General features: G+C 40.7%; 1 protein-coding gene across 1 annotated transcript in view; it reads left to right on the top strand.

Moving 5' to 3' along the window:
• The window catches only part of LOC121187807 (protein jagged-1b), a 42,159-nt gene that overhangs the window by 16,185 nt on the left and 5,741 nt on the right, over nt 1-20,233 (top strand). The window contains exons 3-9 of the mRNA XM_041047245.1: nt 7,473-7,530; nt 11,257-11,505; nt 13,190-13,250; nt 14,388-14,518; nt 16,033-16,152; nt 16,471-16,584; nt 19,498-19,611. Of these exons, the coding sequence (XP_040903179.1) occupies nt 7,473-7,530; nt 11,257-11,505; nt 13,190-13,250; nt 14,388-14,518; nt 16,033-16,152; nt 16,471-16,584; nt 19,498-19,611 (847 nt within the window). The remainder of the gene's footprint in view (nt 1-7,472; nt 7,531-11,256; nt 11,506-13,189; nt 13,251-14,387; nt 14,519-16,032; nt 16,153-16,470; nt 16,585-19,497; nt 19,612-20,233) is intronic.

Consider the following 20,233-nt stretch of genomic DNA (forward strand, 5'->3'; position numbering starts at 1 on the left):
CTGACTTAGGCACAGCTGCTGTCATGACAACCATTTGCATGTGTGTGAGTTGTTTAGCATGTTTGCACGTGTGAGTCTGTAATTACTTGTGCTTTCTGATGTGGCAGGTGTCTAAAAACAACAAATGTTCACAGGCAGACTATAAACGTTTAAAGTTTCTGGCAGTTTAATTTTCAGCATGATCTACACAGCAAATGTCTCCAAAATAGTCTCCTGCTTGTGTGTGTGTAAGATTTTCATAGTGCTGACAGGTATTTTATATGTGCATTAAGGCATAAGTGCATTTGTTTAAATTACTGCATGCAGGTTTTACTTAATGTTTGAACCGTTTTGAATACATTTGATTATATACTAGGATAAAAAAAATGTGGTGTGAAGTGTTCAGAGGTTAAAACAGGGAATAGATAAATGATCAAATATGTGCCAAGACAAATAAATAAACAAATAAAAATAGGAAAACAGAGATAATAATAATAATAATAATAATGAAATGAGCCGGTGAAAGATAAGTAGAAGAGTATTTTGTTGAATTTATTTTATCAAGTGTTTCAAGAGGTTAAAGAAATATGTAAATATATATTTACATATTTATATTTCTAGTTGCACCCCATCTCAGTCTTATAGCTACCACTGTTATCTTTTAATGTACACAGTTTGATGTAATTTATTTATTTTGTGGTAGCTCTTTAGTATTTTACAGGTCTATAATTTAACAGTAATATCCAAGGCAGTTTCCTAAAAAAATAAATAAATAAAACTATGTGATGTGATTCTAATTATAGGGAAAATAAAGTCTGTGTTTAATTTGTACGCTTCCAGTTAATTACTAGCACAGCAGGGTAGATGAAAATATGACATCTACTTGCAGGCAAACACACAATTTATGATATTCTGCCAACAGATTCTCCAAAAGCAAATGACTGAAAAAAAGCAGCTATAATGAGGAGATGCTATGAACTTGCTTTCAGTCATCAGTAATTGATTTCCTCCATTGCAGCAAAAAACACTCAATAGCTAATCAAGATTAAGACTACAACCCCTAATTCACCACTCTCTGTACAGGACCATGTCTCCATTCCAAAATAATATCTGATGTTGTGAACACATTGTGAGCACAATTGTTTAGTCCTCAAATATAAGATGACCTGCACTTTTCAGGCTTAATTTCCAGATATAAAAATATTTTCTTATATTCAGATCTGTATTTTCTTTATAGTTTGTGCCAAATTCTCGAGAAGGCTTAGGAAAATGTTAGAGAATTAGAAGCCGGTAAAATAAAGATGCTACCCATTTTGTTACATTTAGCCTCCATAGGTTGCACAATAGCTATTGTTGAACGACTAAAGCAAAAGTCACCAAATCCTGTTGTCTGATAATGATAATTGACACATTTTGCCTGCTACAGTCTCCACTGTAGTAAGGAGAATAATATTTTGAGGGCTAAATGAAAGCATTGTATATGGAAAAATAAATAACAGGGTAATACTGGAAGCCTGTGTGTGTGTCTGACTTGTGTGTGCATGTGCTGTGCGTGAACACAAGCACGCGGGTGTGTGGTTGCGTGCATGTGAGCATGTGTGCATTAGTTTGTGAGCTCTGAGGGGAAATTCCTCTCTCAGGGCTGGGAGTCCTTCCTGTCGTAGAGCTGTGTTTGTACAGCCTGGCTTTGTCGGGATATCCTACCCTGCCCATGTCTGAGAGGGGGAGAGAGAGAGAGAGAGAGATGGAGGGAGGGAGGGAGGGATGGCTGGGGTGGGGAAGAGGGGCACCAATGGGGGGCAGGAGGAAGGGATAGAGAATAAAGGGTCAGGGTGAGAAACTGGAGGGGAGGGATGAGAGGTGGAGCAGTGGAAGAGGCAGTGGCAGGAGTCTGAGGGATGGAAAACAAGGTTTACTTTTTAAAAAAACGTCACTTAATAGAATTTGGCACGCCATCAAAAATGTCTGCCTGGTGGTTTGAATTAGCATAGTACGCTCTAATCCTGAGCTTTGCCACTGTTGGACTGGTGTGAGGCTGCAGGCGAAGAGACAGGGCCAGACAGCCAGACAGCCTACAGCCTGAGGGAAGGGCAGAATTATAATCCACACTCATTCTCAAGTCTTGATGTTGTTTTGTTGTTTTTGTTGTTGTTGTTTTATTTTGGGAGGCTTGTGTTCTCTCCAACCATGCCAGGCTCAGGCCATCTGCACAGGTCATGGCAACAGTGAGAGTGAGATCTGGCTGAGCTGTTTCTGTACAGGAGCAGAGGTCTCGGGCTCAGACGTTGCAGAGAAAATTATAATGCAACAAAGTCAAAGTGGTTCAAATGGAGAGACAAGGAAATGGACAAGAAGCGATTCTGGGCCTTTGTAGGATGTAGAGGAAATCACAAAGCACTCATACACTCAAAAATGTACTTTTTGCTCAGAATATAGCCGATGCATGTATCTGATTACTTGTCTGATTACATGTGCGTGATATTTTGTGTGCAAAGTCATATTGGGACAGATTTATTATATATATTTTTTAAATTATGTTATCAACTCACAATGAAGTTACAGTTTCTGAGAACATTTCCTTGTTCAGTCTATATTTATTTCCCCATCAAATAATTAAACAAGCTGAAATGCAGCTAAAAATGCACCACAGGATTGAATCCACGTTCCAAACACAACAATTTGTGCACACATGACCATAAAGGAAATGTGGAATGAATCTCAACCCGGACAGACGTTTTTCACAGCAGACATTTTGACTTGTCAGACACTAATACCTGATTACAATTTTTTGCATCGGATGGCATTAATTGCTGGAACAGAGCCATCATTAGTGTTATTAGTTCCACCTGTGCTTTTCCTGCTGCTACAAGTCAAAACGGGGAGAAACGACTATAAATCGGATTCATTTTGGAACGATAAAGAAACAAATGCTCTGGTACTGGTAAGATCCACATAAACAAGATTTTTTGAAAGTCAAACAGCAGGTATTGTGAAAGAAAAGGAAAACTGGTGGAGCTTATCAAGCAAACACATCAGGCAGATCCAGAATTTGAAGCAGCTGTGTGTCTCTTTCGTGTGCAAAAACTCTGACAGTTTAGACGAAGTTCAACTGGTATTTTTCATTTGGACAACAAAAATGAAAAGGAAAAATGTAGCACATGTTCTTGATAATGTTATTTCAACACAATTCATCTTTGTCATGCTAGCTGTGTGGCTCTAGCTCTCAGCTGATACACCACTTTGAAATATTTTAACAACTGCTGGATGGATTGTGATGACTTTTCTACAGATGTTCGTGGTCTTAAGTGGATAAATACAAACTTTGGTGATCCTCTTACTTTTGCTCTTGCGTCATTGTGAGGTCAAAAATTGTATTTTTTCAATGCTTTGGTTCATGACCAAAGCATTGGGAATGATAACACGAAAACGTGTTATCATTGTCATGTCAGAATGCATCAAATCTACTGTGTCTAACCACATCACAGAGCTGCTATCATGGCTGTAAAGTCTTTGCCTTGTTTCACTGGGAGCTTTTCGATCTTATTGTCAACTCTAAAATATCAGAGATACAAAATGATGCTTGTCATTTAAAAAAAAAAAAGTTTTTAGAGGGGCCATGGTCTGACCATGATCTCCTCTAAAATTATTAGTCCACGCATATACACACACACACACACACACACACACACACACACACATCACACACATACACACACACACACACATCCACACATACACCTTTCCCATTATGTCATTTCCTTGCTGTCATCACTTTGGCCATTATCGCCACAAATGGCACAAATAACACAGAGATGTTGTTTGTGTCAGAAGGAGGTAAAAATATCAGTTTATCGTTGACTGTGATCTTATCAGCCTCTTCTTTGTCATGTTTACCTTTTGATTTTCCTGTGCGTGTTGTTTTATTCTTAAACACACTATGAGGTCACTTCGTCGGTCCTGGCCTCTAATGTCCGTCTGTCTTTCCGACTTCACTTTGTGATTTCAAAACAAATTGCTGCGGAGTCCGTGTGCATGTTTGTGTGTGTGTGTGTGTGTGTGTGTGTGTGTAGGTGTGTGTGTGTGTAGGTGTGTGTCCCTGTGTGTGTCCCTGTGTGTGTTTTGGAAAAGTTCTCAGGAAGAGCTTGTTGTAGGTGATATTTTACGCAGACTTGTCAGTGGTTGTGTTTTTAACTTGGTAGCCATGACAAATGTGACCCTTCAGGGCTTCCATACAAGACCCCAACTTTTGCCAACAGGGTTGATGCCAGATACTCCCTTCCTGTATCAATGACTGTATCATGACTTACCTGGCTGTGCACACTTGGAGGTGAAGAGGTGAGGGTGTGTGTGTGTGTGTGTGTCTTTGTGTGGCAAGGGGAGTTAAGAAAGAACAAAAGACAGTGGATGGAAGGAAGGGTGAGGGAGAAGAGGGATTGGAAAGATGACAAGGCTAAGAGGTCTGTTAGCAGCAGTGAGGTAATGCTGTGTGTGCACTCTTTTTAGTAGTGGACAGTTCATCATAACACTCCAACTCCAGCAGAATTTTATCCACTGAACATTTACCAGCCTGCTGCTGCAGAGACATGCTGAATATACACTGTAGTAACATGAGCTGTGTGTAATTAAGTGTCTTTATTCAAGCACTGCACTTAATTCTGATGTACTTGCACTTTACTTCATATTACTCTACTACATTTATCTGACAGCAATAGTTACTTTTCACATGAAGACTTTAAAGTAAACAGCTTGTAGAATACAAGCGTTAAAGGGGAACTCAGCCAACTTTACACATCAGTGTCTTTTTACAGGTGTTGAGCAGTAGTACTGCATATATTGTGATTCTTAAAAATCTGAAGGTGTGGACCATAGACACGGTCCTTTACAGAAAGAACACCTGAATCTCTGACTGATCTCACCGATGGCCATTATCAACAGTGTAATGGTAGTGCAATGCTAAAACAGTAAAGAAGTTTTTAAAACAATAAATCAAAAAGGCGTTTTCCCTCCCGACACATTTCATTGTTTCATTTAAATAATTGCTTGGTATTCAATATTTTAAAAAAAGCAAATATTACAACAAATGCAAGTTTTTTTTCTTTCCAACACGAGTATATATATATGTCTTTTACCTAATTCTGATTTTTAATGTAGGACCACCACCGCTTCTGTTTAGAACTACTGTTAATAGAGTCGACTGCAGGATCTCACTGTGCTCAGATGTAAATCATGAATACTAAACATTATTTCAGGAGAGAATTTTAAGCCAAAGCTTACTGACTCCAGCTGGTCCATCTGCAGGCTACCTGCTATCTGCCGGCCTTAATGAACTGGCTGCGAGCCCTCTGCGACCCAGCATATCTCATTAGCACAGTGACTTCTTAGTACTGTGTGTGGGTGTTCTTCTACTTCCCCTACTATCTTTTTCTTATCTTATCGCCTCTCCTTTCTTTTGTCTTCTCCTCTAATCTTTTCCCTTTTATCTTATGATCCTTTCGTTTCACCTCCCTCTGACCTCTTTGTTCTCTGTCTCCGTCACATCAGAAAATCTGCCAAACCCCAGGACTCCCACGAATCATTATTCCACCACAGCTGCCACAGTTGCATTTCTCTTCTATCTTCCTATGCCCTTTACCTTTACATACCCCTTGTGTGATTATGCTTTCTGCCCCTTTCCTCAGTGATTTTCTTCTGTGCAATCACTCTGCTCACCTTTTCCTCCCACCTCCTCATCTGTTGAATACCGACATACTGGACTTAAATCCCTGACTCAGTGTTTTCTGCCACACCAATTTTCTCTCCCCTAACATTTTGCACCTCCACTGCAACCCTTTATTGTCTCTACCACTCCTTGCCTTTTTTTCTTGCCTCTAGCTAACTTTAGCGATGGTGCAGACCTCCTGCCCTTAACCTCCCTCCAAATGCATCTCTCCTTCAGTTCACACCTCGCTCACCTCCTGCGCCCGTCACCTCTCCTTTTTCCCTACATTGCTTCTTCTCCTCCCACTCACCCCCCCAGCAATACTCTCCATCTGCAAAGACGTGACTATACATCCATGCAGCCCTTCAGGAGAAACCTCACCCACAATGCACATGGTGGAGAGATTTGCATGACAGGCGCTGGCGTGTTTCACAGAGGGAGGGATGGATCGATGGAGCAAGAACCGAAGGAGAAAGAGAGAGAGAGTTGTAGGGGAAAGTGTTGGTCTGAATTATTCATCGCTGATCTATGAGATGAACAAATGCATCAGAAAAGAGCAAGACAGAAGTAAAAACACCTGTCCTTTGTTATCTCTCCAGAGTGCGATATCGCTCTAAGCTCAAAGTCATTGTTTGAAGATGTCCAGCTTATGCCTCAGTCCCCTGTTGTACTATTGTACAGCTGTGCGTATGATTTTATCTCTATATAAGGCTCTGAATTTTAATACATTTTCAGATTTAATCATGTAGACTGTAAATACATGTTGCAATCTGCCCCAACCACCCAGGAGTAATCTGCAAGTTATGGTACAGGCTGCAAAGAGAGTAAAAGAAGAGAACAATAAAGCATCGTGTCTGGTCCAAAAGTGTGTTCACTAAAATGAACAGGGGTTTTTGGATGTCCTCCCTCACCACAGCAATGTAACGGCCCTCCTCTATTCTCTCTCTGTGAGGCTGCAGGTTTCCTTGAATCAGCATCCAGCTGCAGCCTTGGCTTTTCTGGGCAGTGAATCACATCTGATGCTTGTCCTTTTTTCAAGGCTGAGAGCAAGGATAGAAACACATACACTCACTGTAAATGTTTTATTTGAATCCACAATTACATTTTAAATATGCAGGATTTAAATGGAGGTTATATTCAGTCTGACACTTTTGAGCAGAGAAAACAGTGCCTGTGTGGGGTCAAATACGGGTCAATAAACAATTTAAACTTGTGAAATGAGGTGCAGAAATAATTTCAAAGCCTGTGGTTGAATATCATCATTGTGAATATGTAAAAAAGATTTGTGGTTGTGGAAAAATGTGATTAATTTGTCCTTGCCTGCACAATTATTTCAGGCTGCTCCATAGCCACAGGATATGACATTATTTCTAAACATCATCATTTTATAAGCTCAAAATCTTGCACACCTACACATATTATCCCCGTTGGTATAATAAGGGAACAACATTTTTTCCATGTCATGCTTATTTTTTTCTAACATTGCCAATTAGTATAATCATGTTCACAAAAAGTGAGTTTGTGAATATGCCCCTGGCTGACAAATATCAATATCACTGTTCTAAATTCATAAATCTGGCACAGCAAGGACTAATCTTTAATCAGCTTATCAGGTAGAGCTTCGTTCATGTTCACCTCAAAAACACAGCTAATCTCTGGGATGAAAACACAATTTGAGTTTCCATCTCCAAAAACAATATCCAAAGAATTTTGTTTTTGTTGTTTACCGTGATGTTAAACTCAAATGTATGTTTGTGGCACATGTTTGACAGATGTTTTCTGTGTGTCTCCACAGAAGTCCTTCTCTCTGGTGTTGGAGGCTCTAGACTACGACAACGACACATCAGAATCAGGTGAAGCTACAGTTCATGTATTTGTGTGTATTTTTTAAACCATGTGTAGACAATAAGGGGAGGCTAAAATTTTCTACATGCAATATTTTCATAGAGGCAAACAGCACGAGTGCTTGTTTACGAGTATGTGTGGTTCAATATGGTGAAACAATGTGAAAATATCCTTTGTTTCTTTATGTCTGTGATCATATGAGGTTAGAGGGTCTTTTATCCAGACTCTTTAATTTCCTGCTCGTCTCCTTGTTGTTTCTCCTCATAATCAGGAAAAGCTCCATGACAGGGAATGTGAGCTGCATACTATAAAAAGCACACACACACACACACACACACACACACACACACACACACACACACACACACACACACACAGATGCAGACAGATGTTGCTATGCCTTCCTCATTCCTGTCATACCACAGCTCTCCCTTTCATCCTACCATCCTCTACCTCCCTCTTAGCCAGTGGAGAGACCGCAGTCATAAGATGGTTGAGATAATGAGAACTGCACCAGAGATCCCTCTCCTCTGTGATCGTTCCTCCTGTCCTCTTCCATCTCTCCTTCCCTCTGTCCTCCAGCACTGCTCTTACAGCTTGTTTGCATTATGTGCCGTTTCCACCTGAGCTCCTGACAGTCTTTACATTGGGTCTAAAGCCGTTCACTAGGCCGGCAGCTTAGCTCATCCCAAACACAGCCGTCCTGTAGCAGTCTGAATGGACTTATCAGGCCCTGCTGCTAATCAGAAAGGATTACCGAGCACAACTGTACCTACTGAAACAGTCCCTGGAAATAGTGAGAAAATATAATATTCTTTGTGCACAGACAGTGTGACCTTCACTGACTTTTGTTTAAGGAAAATGTAGCTAGTATTAATGTGCAGGGGCTTATACCTTTGTCTTTTAAAGGATACTCCCAGTTCGTTACAACTTTACTTCCATAGTTTTGATCCTCATTTTTCCAGTTATAATGACATTTTAGTCACCAGAGTAACTGCTGAGATCGGGACAAACAATTTTCCCTGAAATGAGAAACACAAGCGTCCAGACAGATTGTAAACAGGCTAACAGTTTAACTAGATTATCTAAACCCCTTTATTTAGAAGTAAGCCCACATGTGAGCATATGCGAAATGTTTGTTATAATCCTGCATCGCAAGACAAATTTACTGCAGTAAGTCGGTAACTGTAAGTCGGTGAGTTGAACTGAGATGAGGACAGGGATGGGATGGGGTGTGAACAGCGCTTTACATTTTTGTTTGCATTTACACTCTTTTGGCAGTTTTTAGGAACACTTAGTTAAAACTAATGCAGTCTAATACAACAGTCCTGTGATAAATCCAACTTTCCTCAAGGTTATAATGTTCTGTTTTTGTTGAAATTGTTTAAGAGGGCTGTTGAACTTTATGATAATTTTGTAGGATGTAGTTTGTTTTGCACAACAACCTGCAGCCTCCAAAATAACCACATTGAAGATCTGGAAACCTACACGACTCAAAGTCTTCTTGCATTTAGGGCTGCATTGCTGCATTTCTCTGTGGACTAGCATGAAGCCACTGACAAACCTGTTTTATCATACGCAAGATGCTAATAAAATGGGGGCCCACTCTTAAAAAAACTGATCCTGAGCACTACTGCTCTTCAAGAACTCCACACAGGCTACTTTTAATTTAGCCAGTTTGGTGTTGTAATCAACTGGAATCATCTTAAAATAGCAGCAGTTTCATTTACTCCATGTTCATCCTTGTGTTCACATATTTTGGGGTCATTTTAAGTGCAGATTTGATGCTGTGTTCACCCACGATTCAACTGTATTGACGCAGCACTCACAGCCACAAAACTGCCACCACTGCTGGAGAGAAAGTGGAATTCAATAATAGGAGCGTTATAATCTCGACCAGCTTGTCTGTAAAATTCAAGACACATGTTTAGACTTAGTGCTTTTATCCAGATGACAATGAGTTCACTGGGACAGCCTTACAAGAATCAAAACAGAAAACGAAAAATAAGAATCACTATCTGGCTCATCTGTTGATTCTTCATAAGTCTATTGATTTGTTGGTTCGTGTCATATGGAATAGCAAGTCAAAAAGAGGCGTTTTCTCTCCTGCAGTGTTTTCTCAGCAACTGTCAAGGGCAAGCACTTCACAGCTAATACCAGGCAGTGGGGGACAATCACCAGAGGCCAGAGAAAGAGATTTAAGTGTTCTTTCTACCTGCAGATACAATCCCCGTGTGTCTGCTGCTTAGATTATATTTACTTTTCTGGAAAGTGCGATTTCAAAAGCAGCTCAGGGCTTCGTGTTGCTGCTGTTTTTTGCCATCTAATATTTGAGCATCCTTCTCTCTCTTTCAGTCTCCCTTTTTTATCTCTGCTTGTGCTCACTTGTTATTGTGTCATCTCATCTAATCACATTAGAGAGGAAATCAGACACTGTTATACACCTTCCCTGCTGTGCTGGCTGATAATGTGGTTTAGTTCTTCCACTCTTCTCGCGTCTGCTGTTCTTCTCTTCTGGCAGAGAAATGGTGATGATGAAATTAGCCTTTTGACATGCCAGAGTCATAAAATAATGAAGAAACCCACAATGCACTGCAGTCGTGTGGTGAATGTTTGGAAAACCGGGCCGCCCTCAAATTTGACTACAGGCAGAGGACAGTGGCGGAACGGGGGGCGATGGCTGAGCTAACAGTTCACTCAGTGTCTGCTCTGTTCCCATTCCTGTCTGACTCTCTTAAACACACACTGATGCACGCACACTCCCGCACATAAACACACATGGACAAACATGCACACGCTCACGCCGACCAGTATGTACCCCTGTTTTCATTCCTTTGTGTCAAACCATAGTGATCTCATCTCTCCATCAAGCGGTTTGTTATGTGTGTGCTAATAGCTGCCTCCCTTCCTCTTTGGCTCTGTTTGCCTCTGTCTGTCTGTTTCTCTCTCTCTCTCACACACACACACACACACACACACACTGTACACTGTCCCTCTCTCCATCGCTGACTTAGGTCCAATGACACTTCCCTTTCATCGTTACTATCTTAAAATCTTTCTCTTTATCCTCACCACCATCTCTTAAATACACACATACATGCATCAAGTCAAACAGATACACACTTGTACACACAAAGTCTCAGTGCTTTGTGTTAATACCCTGTCAGAGGAGATTATAACTGAGTTGGGGGTGACAGTGCCTCTGGGAAATCCCCTCTGGGGGTCAAGAGCACCAGCCACTGCCCCGGGCCTTGTCTTGTCCTCTCTGGTGTTCAGACAGCCCCCTTTCTTCCTTACAGACCCATGACCCCTTTTGTCGGGTCCTATAGTTGGCCCTTGTCTCTGCTGGTATTCATACACAACTTTTTTGTGCAAATCAAGGGATGAAAGAGTTTTACAGAAGGCCACTCAATCTGACCAAAGGACCATAAGAAAATTCATCTTATTTAAAATGTCTTAAAATTTCTTGCTCAAGTGCCCTGCATGTGCAAAGTGACAGAAAAGTTCAAAGATGCAATGACTGTTTTTTTTTTTATATTGACAAAGGAGCAACTGGCTTTGTGTTATGTAGAAGAGATGACAAACCCACAGAGAATAAGCACTCCGACTCAGTTCCTCTCAGCTCTACATTGGGTTTTAACATCTTTCAGTTGATTGTACTTAATTTTATGGTCACTCTCATTGCTGTTGATGAGAGTATTTCTTCACTATTTCTTTCTTCCATCCTCCCTTAGGTCAGTTAATCGAGCGAGTCCTCCTCTCCTCCATGCTGAACCCTGGCGAACAGTGGCAGACGTATCGTCACCATGGACGGACTCTAAGCCTGGAGTACCGCCTTCGCTTTCGCTGTGACTCCAATTACTATGGACCTTTCTGCAACAAGCTCTGTCGGGCCCGGGATGACTTCTTTGGTCACTTCAGCTGTGACCCCAGCGGCTCCAAGGTCTGCATGGATGGCTGGACAGGGCCAGAGTGCAAAGAAGGTGAGAGAGGAAACTCAAATCTGCTGTGTGTTAGAGCACATCACAACGTTATGTCCCGTAAAAATGTAGAAAAATGCAAACTTTGTGTATAAAATGAATATCAATCTTTATTTTTGTTTGGCTTAGACACATTCAGAGCTTTATGCTAAGATATGCAAACCACCTCCTGGCTGTAGCTTCATATTTACTGTAGGGACATTAAAGTGGTGTCAGTCTGCTCTAACTCTCAACAAGAGAACAGATTCTGTGTAACAAGATGCCAAATTATTCTTTAAACACCAATTACGCATTATAATTTAGTGTTATTACACTATTGTTAATGAGTCATTTGACAACAGTAAGGCAACTCTGGCAAAATAAATGCAAACTTGATGTTTACTGTGATGGATTATGCAACTCAAGCAAGTTTCAAGAACCTGCTTACTGACTTTCATACCATATGGAGATGAATGAAAAACAACTGATTTTTTATATTTTTTTGGATAAAGAGTTTTTTTTTTATTTTGTCTGTTTGGAAAAATATTTGTTGCCTAAAATTGCTCAGTTGATATTTAAAATCCACAAATGAATTCTGGATTCAGTTTCTGTTCTTTGAGCCAGAAATGTTTTCTCATGGATGCCTTAGCATGGCTTGAGACCTCTGATGACAAAAAAAAGAAAATGTTTTTGCTTTCCATTTGATTTTTCCAGTAGCCCTTGAAGGGGGTTTCCTCTTCAGTGATACTTTCCAGGGTTTCTTAAAAGGTTTTTCCGTGAGGTTGTCCTTGTTTTCCTATATAGTTTTTCCATCTCAAGCCCCTTTAAACTGTTATTGTGATTAAGGGCTGTTCAAATAAACTTGACCTGTAGCTTTGTAAGTCATCTGTGAACCAGTGATCTCATTTTAAATTGCTGGATGTGTTGGAACATCTGGACGTCTTGGAACCTAACATACATACTTACTCACATCTATGTGCATAGTTTAAGTCTAAAACCAAGTTTTAAGCCTCAAACATCCATATCCGTACTGTCTAAAAATGACGATGTGCAACATGGTTTTCATACAAATGGAAGAACAATCACTCATTAGTGAACACATATATCCTGTTAATGTCAATAACAAGAATACTGACAGTCCTCAGGACTCATTACTTTGACCAGCTGTAGAAAATAGAGACCATGTAACTTCAGTGAACACTATGGTTGTGAGGGATTTTTGCGCGTCTGTCTGACTCATCAGCTGGACGACCTCACTGTGTGACCTCGGAGCGCTGCCATCATGTTGCGATGGTAAAAGTGAACGGAGGAAACCAGAGTGGAAACCATGGGAACCCTGAAGGACACACAGCTAGTTTAAGGACATCCTGCAGCCCTGCCCATCCCGCCCCTGTCTCAGTTCATCTGACTTCCTCCTCAGCAGGTCGCTGATTGGACCGGAGAGAAGCAGGAAGTTTGAAAAATTAGCCAGTGTCCCTCTGTCATACCCCCTGTAGGTTACTGATCATGATGAAGTTCAGGGTGTTTTCTGTCTTATGTTCTGCAGCTTGAAACTCTGAATAACAATAACTGTGATCTCACAAAGAAACAGGTTCACAGATTTTCAAGCCCGTCTTAAAACAATGGTCAGGTTTTGTTTTCTAGTCTCTAGAAACCATAGTCTCTGTTTTTAGTGTTTAACTGCTCTCTTTTTGTGCGTTGTTCACAGCGGTGTGCAGGCAGGGGTGTCACAAGGACCATGGCTCCTGTACTGTACCTGGAGAATGCAAGTAAGTCAGAAGATCTCTTCAGAAAATGTTGTAATTTCTGCTACAGGCACTTATGTAGCAGACACCAAGGCGGGATGATTTAATTCTGACATCAATGTCACAAAGTCCACAGTCACATTATCATGGGTAGAGTGTGAAGCAGAGTCAGCCCATCCCTCACTGCAAGATGTGTCCTTAGCAGTACACTGCAGTGCATGTAGTGCAATATTTTAGACTAAGGACAGTGATATGAAGCCTGCTGTAATTTCCTGAATCTTTCCTAAGCACTCTCTTTCTCCAGTCAGTCACAGATGGTATGTTCTTTCTGGGCCAATCAAAATGCAATATTGATCTTTCGTTGTTTTTGAACCTTATCCTGGGTTAGATATCTGCACTGGAGTTGGAATCCCATAAAATCCTGCAGCCTAGGCAGGTGTGGCCTTGCCTGAGCTGATGCTTTCCACTTTAAAATTGCCGTAGTAATTGCTGGAGTGATGAACTCTCCTTAAAAATAGAACCACTGAGATTAAAAGCTGTATACAACATGTGAAATTATGTATCTGTTGTAAGTTCACACATCTTTCCAGTGTGGTTGTGCTGTAGCAAAAATCTGCCCAGACCAAGTTACAATTAGTGCAACACTAATATGAGCATGAACAGGTTAAGCAGCAGTGTAATAATAAATAAGTTTGTCCATTTACAAGTTTAAATAGTTAAATTATTACTTTCAGAACTTACATTCACAAGTTCGCTTGACTTAATTTCCAGGGAACTGTTTACTTAATTTATCAAATATAATGATGATCAAAAATAATGGTCATGTTCCTGAGGTTATTGTGGCTGCTGGCAATACAGCTGCAAAAGCTGTCATGAGGGATAGAGCTTGACACAATACATGATAAGTAACAAGGAATCTGAACTCATTTTTAAAACAATTTCAAATGGACACAGCATGCAAATCTGAGTTACTTTAACTTAGAGTACATGAACACAAAGATTTTAAGTTGGATTAAAAAAAACAACAAGTCAAATTGCCAAACTCAAAATTTTGCTGCAGTTTTTTGCCTTATAATTTTGTTTTCTCCACTTTTTCTTTTTTATATTGTGAGACTGGTTAGTATTAATCCTATCAAACGTCTCTCTGTTCACATCTTGTAGGTGTCATTATGGCTGGAAGGGTCCTCTGTGTGACCAGTGTGCCACTTTCCCCGGCTGTGTGTACGGGAGCTGCACCGAGCCCTGGCAGTGTGTGTGCGATGTCAACTGGGGAGGACTGCTGTGCGACAAAGGTCAGATATGTGCCCTGAGAGATGAAAGAAAGCGTTCATATTCCAAAGAAGGGATTTAATTTCTCTTTGTCAATCTGTTTCCCCTCTTCAACATCCAAAATATGTAACTGGAGCCCTGTGCATTGAGGGTACTGCACCAGTTACATCATTTCACCGGATGCAGAATTCTTTTGTGTAAAATGAACAAAAAATAAATCCTTTAAATTTTTTCCTGTTAGGAAAACAGTTGTACAAATAATTAAACAGAATGAAAATCAGTGAAGATCAGTGAAGAAAGTTTTCCGATTCTGATTCATACCAAGTCCAGTGAAAAAAGTTTGTTCACTGTCTGACAACCTCCTAGACTCACCACCACAGCTGTGGCACAGTCATGCAAATTTCTATCCTAATGTCTTCCCTTGTGGCCTGTAAACATGTATTTTCTTGTCATATTTCTTAAACCCAAAGGTTTAAGAAATTCAAACTACGTACTGAGTGTTCATTAGAACAGAGGCACGAGTCAATCACTGAGGCACTTAGACTCTGTTCACTGGGAACACCATGGTGAATGCTGATAGTCACGTCAGTGTGTTTATTGCTTCTTGTTTTGGATAGCAACATATTTTTCATCAGAATTCAATTTTACAGTTGGAATTTAATACAATCAAGGTTTTCCACAGCAAAATTGCATCAGTATAGAACTGTGTCACCCTTGTGAAGATGAAAGAGCTTTTTCAGTGTGCTTTTTGCAGGTCAAGTACTCAGTCTGTCTGTCTCTGTGTGTGAGAGAGACTGAGAGAAGCGTTGTCTGTATATTAGTTTGTCAGGCTTTGTCTTCACACACCTTCTTTTCTTCTATATGAAATGAGACAAACTCCCTCTGGGCTTCACCCCTCAACTCTGAAACTTTTCCCAGCAAACTGTAGCAAAGTTGCTCCAACATTATCCCTGAATATAACCACCCAATGCCCACCTCTATCCCACTGTGGGAGCTGGGATATGGGAGCCAAACAAGTGCCCACGGGACAGTGTATTGTGCAGAGGAAAGGTGATAGCCTTGGGTAAGGTGAATGTGAGAGGGGTTGGGCTGGACGGTCTTTCCTAGGTGGGGTCCTAAGCTGTTTCTGTGCATTCAGAAAGGCTCTGTAAAGAGCTGTGGTGAGACAAAGAGACTGTGGGCACGGCGGAGATCATTAGAGAAAGCAAAGCTTTAATCAGCCTCAACACTGGAGACAACAGGCCCTGCAGCTACTGGCCTGCACAGTCAGCATACTGAGCTGAGCTGGATACACTTCACCCTCTGTGCTGTGTGTGTGTGTGCATGTGTGTGTGTGTGCACTATGTGGATGACTGTGTATGTTGCGCTCTTTTCCTGAGACAAAGTCAAGCTGAAGTGAACTTGGATCCATCTGTGTCCTCATCCCTTCATCCCTTTATCCTCCTTCCCTAAACACTTCCTTTTACTGCTGTTTTGCTTTCTGAACTAAAATAATGAAAACATATTTTTATCATATGTTTTTTTCTTATTGCTTCAGATCTGAACTACTGTGGCACCCACCAGCCCTGTAAGAACGGCGGGACCTGCACCAACACTGAGCCAAACGAGTACATGTGTGAGTGCCAGGAAGGTTTCAGAGGACGAAACTGTGACATTGGTGAGTGTGGCTTAGCAATACAGGCACTGAACCACTGAAAGATTTGATAGGCTGTTTAAATACTGCATTTGGTTACAGCAGATAACAAATATGAAATGAAAGGGATGCACAGAGAAGAAGAGGGGGATGGGTTATAAGTCATGAAGTTACGGTAAAATTGAACATGATAATTATTTAATTATTAAAAAAGCAGAAAAATCTTCTTTGGTGACAATAAGAATTTGTTTAAATATGAGGAAAGGGTGTCCAAGATATATAAATTTGACCCGCTGTTCTCCTCTTCCTCTCCACCCCCCCATCTCTTTCTTCTCCCATCAGTCGAACACGCATGTTTGTCGTCCCCATGTATGAACGGAGCCACCTGTGTGGAGAACCCAGCGGGTTTCAGCTGCATCTGTACCGACGGCTGGACCGGAAACACCTGCACAGATGGTGATTGTCAATGCCTCACAGACACACACAAACAAACCCCTCACTTACACACACAAGTCTGAGCTGATGATTGGTTGTTATTGGATCAAAGCCAGCGAGTGACTCTAATCAATCCAACAGAGGAAGCTAAATTAGCCTGAACACAAACAGTATCAAGAAAAATCAGTGATCAGTTGTGTCCTCTGTCTAGCCCTGTGTGTGTGTATGTGTGCATGGGCACACATGCACACACAAAGCAGGTTCTTGTGATGTACAGGCTGCCTACTGTCCACAAGAAAGGCAAAGGATTCCCCCCAAAATTAAAGCTTAGTCACAAAAGCTACAAAAGTTTCAAGACTAACGAGTGTCAGCTGCACACCACTCCTTTTCCACAGGGTCACATCACACTCACAACAGACAAGTGAATATTATCAGCACAGACTTTAATCGCACGTGTGAGAATTTATGCAGTAACATCCAGTTCCCTCCTGATGTATGTGCGTGGGAGAAAATGAAAAAAAAAAAGTAATGTAATCAGATTTTGTTTGCTCTGTGAGGAAACTGAGACCATGGCTAAATGTAAAAATAATACACAGTTTGTGTTTAGAACAGGAATGACATGTTGTTGTTGGCTTTTGTCTGTATCAGTTGTGGTGGCATTAGTTTGGTATACAGTAGCCTGATGTTTTTCCCAGAAATATCCAGTGCTAGACTGTCTAACTTTGGCCATTACAAGGATTCTGATATAAATGATAAAATACCAGTAACACCAGCTGCTCATAAAAGACAGCACGTCACAACCACAAAAATGACATTATGGCAAGAGAGCTGGGGAGTTTACTCTGACTCTGCAGGCACACTGGCGTACAGTATATTATACCACTCGAGGAACATATAATTAAGGGTTTTTCTCGGCACTGCAATGAACTAATTGACAAAGGTTCCTCAGTGTTTACCTTGAGATCGAGCCATTCACTGTTTATTTACATGCCCTTTAGTCACTGTCGGCTTTCTGCAGTAATCTTCTTTCTTTCTTAACTGCCATGTAAACAAGAAACATGGTTTTTGTAATCAGAGTAAAATATATGAGACAGTTGTTTAACATAGCTGGATGTTTGCTGAAGAAATCTGGTCTTTTAGCCATGATAGAATTCTAAGAGGATTTTACAAGAGAACATGTGGATAACAACAATGTCGAACACACAAAGAAAGAAAGGCTGGAACAGCATTGTGATGGGATAAAAAGATAAATCCTTAAGCATAGTGATGCGTCCTTGTATTCAAGATCATTAAATTTAGTTCCTCAAGGAATACTTGTTTAGTATTTCACATTAGAAAAAAGAACAAGAACCATCAAAATTGAAGGAGCAGAAGCTGAAATATCTTGAGTTTTAATGAGTCACCTTCAAAAATGCTGCATCCTACATTTCCCACAATGCAACTTAAGAACACTTTTCATTAAACCTTGCCTGTCTCTTAAGAGTCCCCATCTTTCAAATGCCACACTCCCAGTTTGTCACACAGGCTTTGTGTAAAAAAAATGTGTCTGAAACCCAAACCAAGAAAATACACGCTACGCGACATGGGCTCACCTCACTGCTCACACCTTGTAACATCTCCCACTTCCATGTTTTGAAGCGCGGTTAAAGGTCAAACATGTTTTTGGCTGTAAAGTAACAACTGAGCTGTCATAACAGTCTGTCTCGGTCTCGATCATGTGGTCCATTTGATTGTGTGAGACTTATGCGTATAGTAGGCTTCAGCTCATGTTGTGTGTGGCGGCAGGTGAGATTGGATTATGCAGGTTATGGTCTGTCTGAGCTGTGTGTGTAAACAAGCATTGTTCACCTCCATCAAGATAAACAGCGCTGCAGGTCAGTCGCCGTCATGTACACACTTCAACAAGAAGCATTTTTATCAGAGAGACAGAATAAAAAGAGGAGAAAGACAAGCAGAGGAATTAAGGAATTGTTTGTTTTTGCTTTGGTTCGTCACTCTTGTTATTTATTGCTTGAATGCCGGTCTATCTCTGTCTCTGTATGTGTTGTCGGGGGCTCTCTTGGGAATACACACTGAGAGGGTTGTCAGGCTTGCAGGGAATGACGACCAAAACCACAACACAGCTCTGTTTTCAGATGAGATTTATATATATATATATATATATATATATGTAACCGATATTAATTAAAGGCTTCTTTGTTTGTTATGAATTCTCTGTGTAGTTTTGGGAGAAGTGCCACTGACTTGATGAGGTTATTATTGCTCAGGGTTGGAGTTAGGGTCAGGATGATGGAAAATGGTTCTTCTGCAGGGTTAGGTAAATGAAAAAAGGTTATGAGAGAGACAGAGAGCTGAGAGTGACAGAGAGTATACCACAGAGATATGCATGGGAAATGTTATGATGACACTACTGCGCTAATATGTGATGTATAATAGCAAGTTATGCTTGGTTAACCCCGAAACTTAGAGCTTTCTCTCTATCTGATTGTGCTCTTTTTCCTCACGTTCCCTGTGTTTCTTTATCTGTCTTTAATACCTTTTCAGAGCAATGGAACCAGGCGTGGCAGCTCTGTTTTTCTATTCCTGTTCAAACCCCTCTCTTTTTATTCTCCCATCATCCTTTCCTTTATTTAAATTCACTCGTTCCTCCCTGGTCTCTGGGAAAGGTTTGAGGTGTCAGCCGTGTATGTGCAGCAGATGATTGTATTTATCGCTGTTTGCACAGAAACCAGAGCAGCAGAAAAGAGAATGAAAACACGGGCCACCAAAGCATCCGGCATACCAGTGCTGCACTTCAGATCACACATGTCCACATGGTGGCATCCCACACATTTACTCACACTCAAAATGGATTTTCAACATTCACACACACACACATATTCCCATTACACAGACCAGTAGTTCATGTACAGTGTTTTCTCTTTCTCTGCCCAGCGGTGAGGCAGTGCGATCGTAGCCCTTGCGGACGTGGAGCAACATGTGAGGAGGCTCCTGGAGGTTTCCGGTGCCTCTGCCCGCTTGGATGGACCGGCAGGACGTGCCAGCTGGGTCAGTGGGTCAAGATTGTACAGCTGTGATTTCAGTGGAATTTTATATGTATTATATATACATGTAGAGGGTCACTGCCTATGAATAATGTCTTCCATATATTCTAATATGTGCGAAAATGTATCAAAAAACATGTTTCAAAGCAGAAAATGGCAATATACTAATGAATAAATAAAGCAAACATTACTAAATAAAGAGTAAAAGTAGGACAAGGCAAAATGTTTACCTAAAGCAAAATTATGACGATAATACGATCTTATCCTTGAATGAATGATAATGAATCATAATTAATGACCAACAGTTCAGTAACTGTTCTGGATGGAGATGACCAGCTCTCACAAAAATGTAAATGCTCAACTTAACATCCATGTTGGCTTCAGAGACTGAAAGTTCACTTTCACCACAATCTGGAGCTTTCAGTTTGCAATCCAAACTAATTTGGTTATACACATGTGAAAAAGGTTTCATGTAGCCTAATGCAAAACAGTAGAACATAGTTCGTGATTTGATTCAGCTTAAACGAGGTCAACGGGCATGTGGTGAACTGTAGTTTGATGCCACACTTATGTCCTGTACAACTAATCACTAAAATATAAAACTTTGATCTGAGCATGACATATGA

This window comes from Toxotes jaculatrix, chromosome 9 (genome assembly GCF_017976425.1).
Source record: "Toxotes jaculatrix isolate fToxJac2 chromosome 9, fToxJac2.pri, whole genome shotgun sequence".
Taxonomy (NCBI): Eukaryota; Metazoa; Chordata; class Actinopteri; family Toxotidae; genus Toxotes; species Toxotes jaculatrix.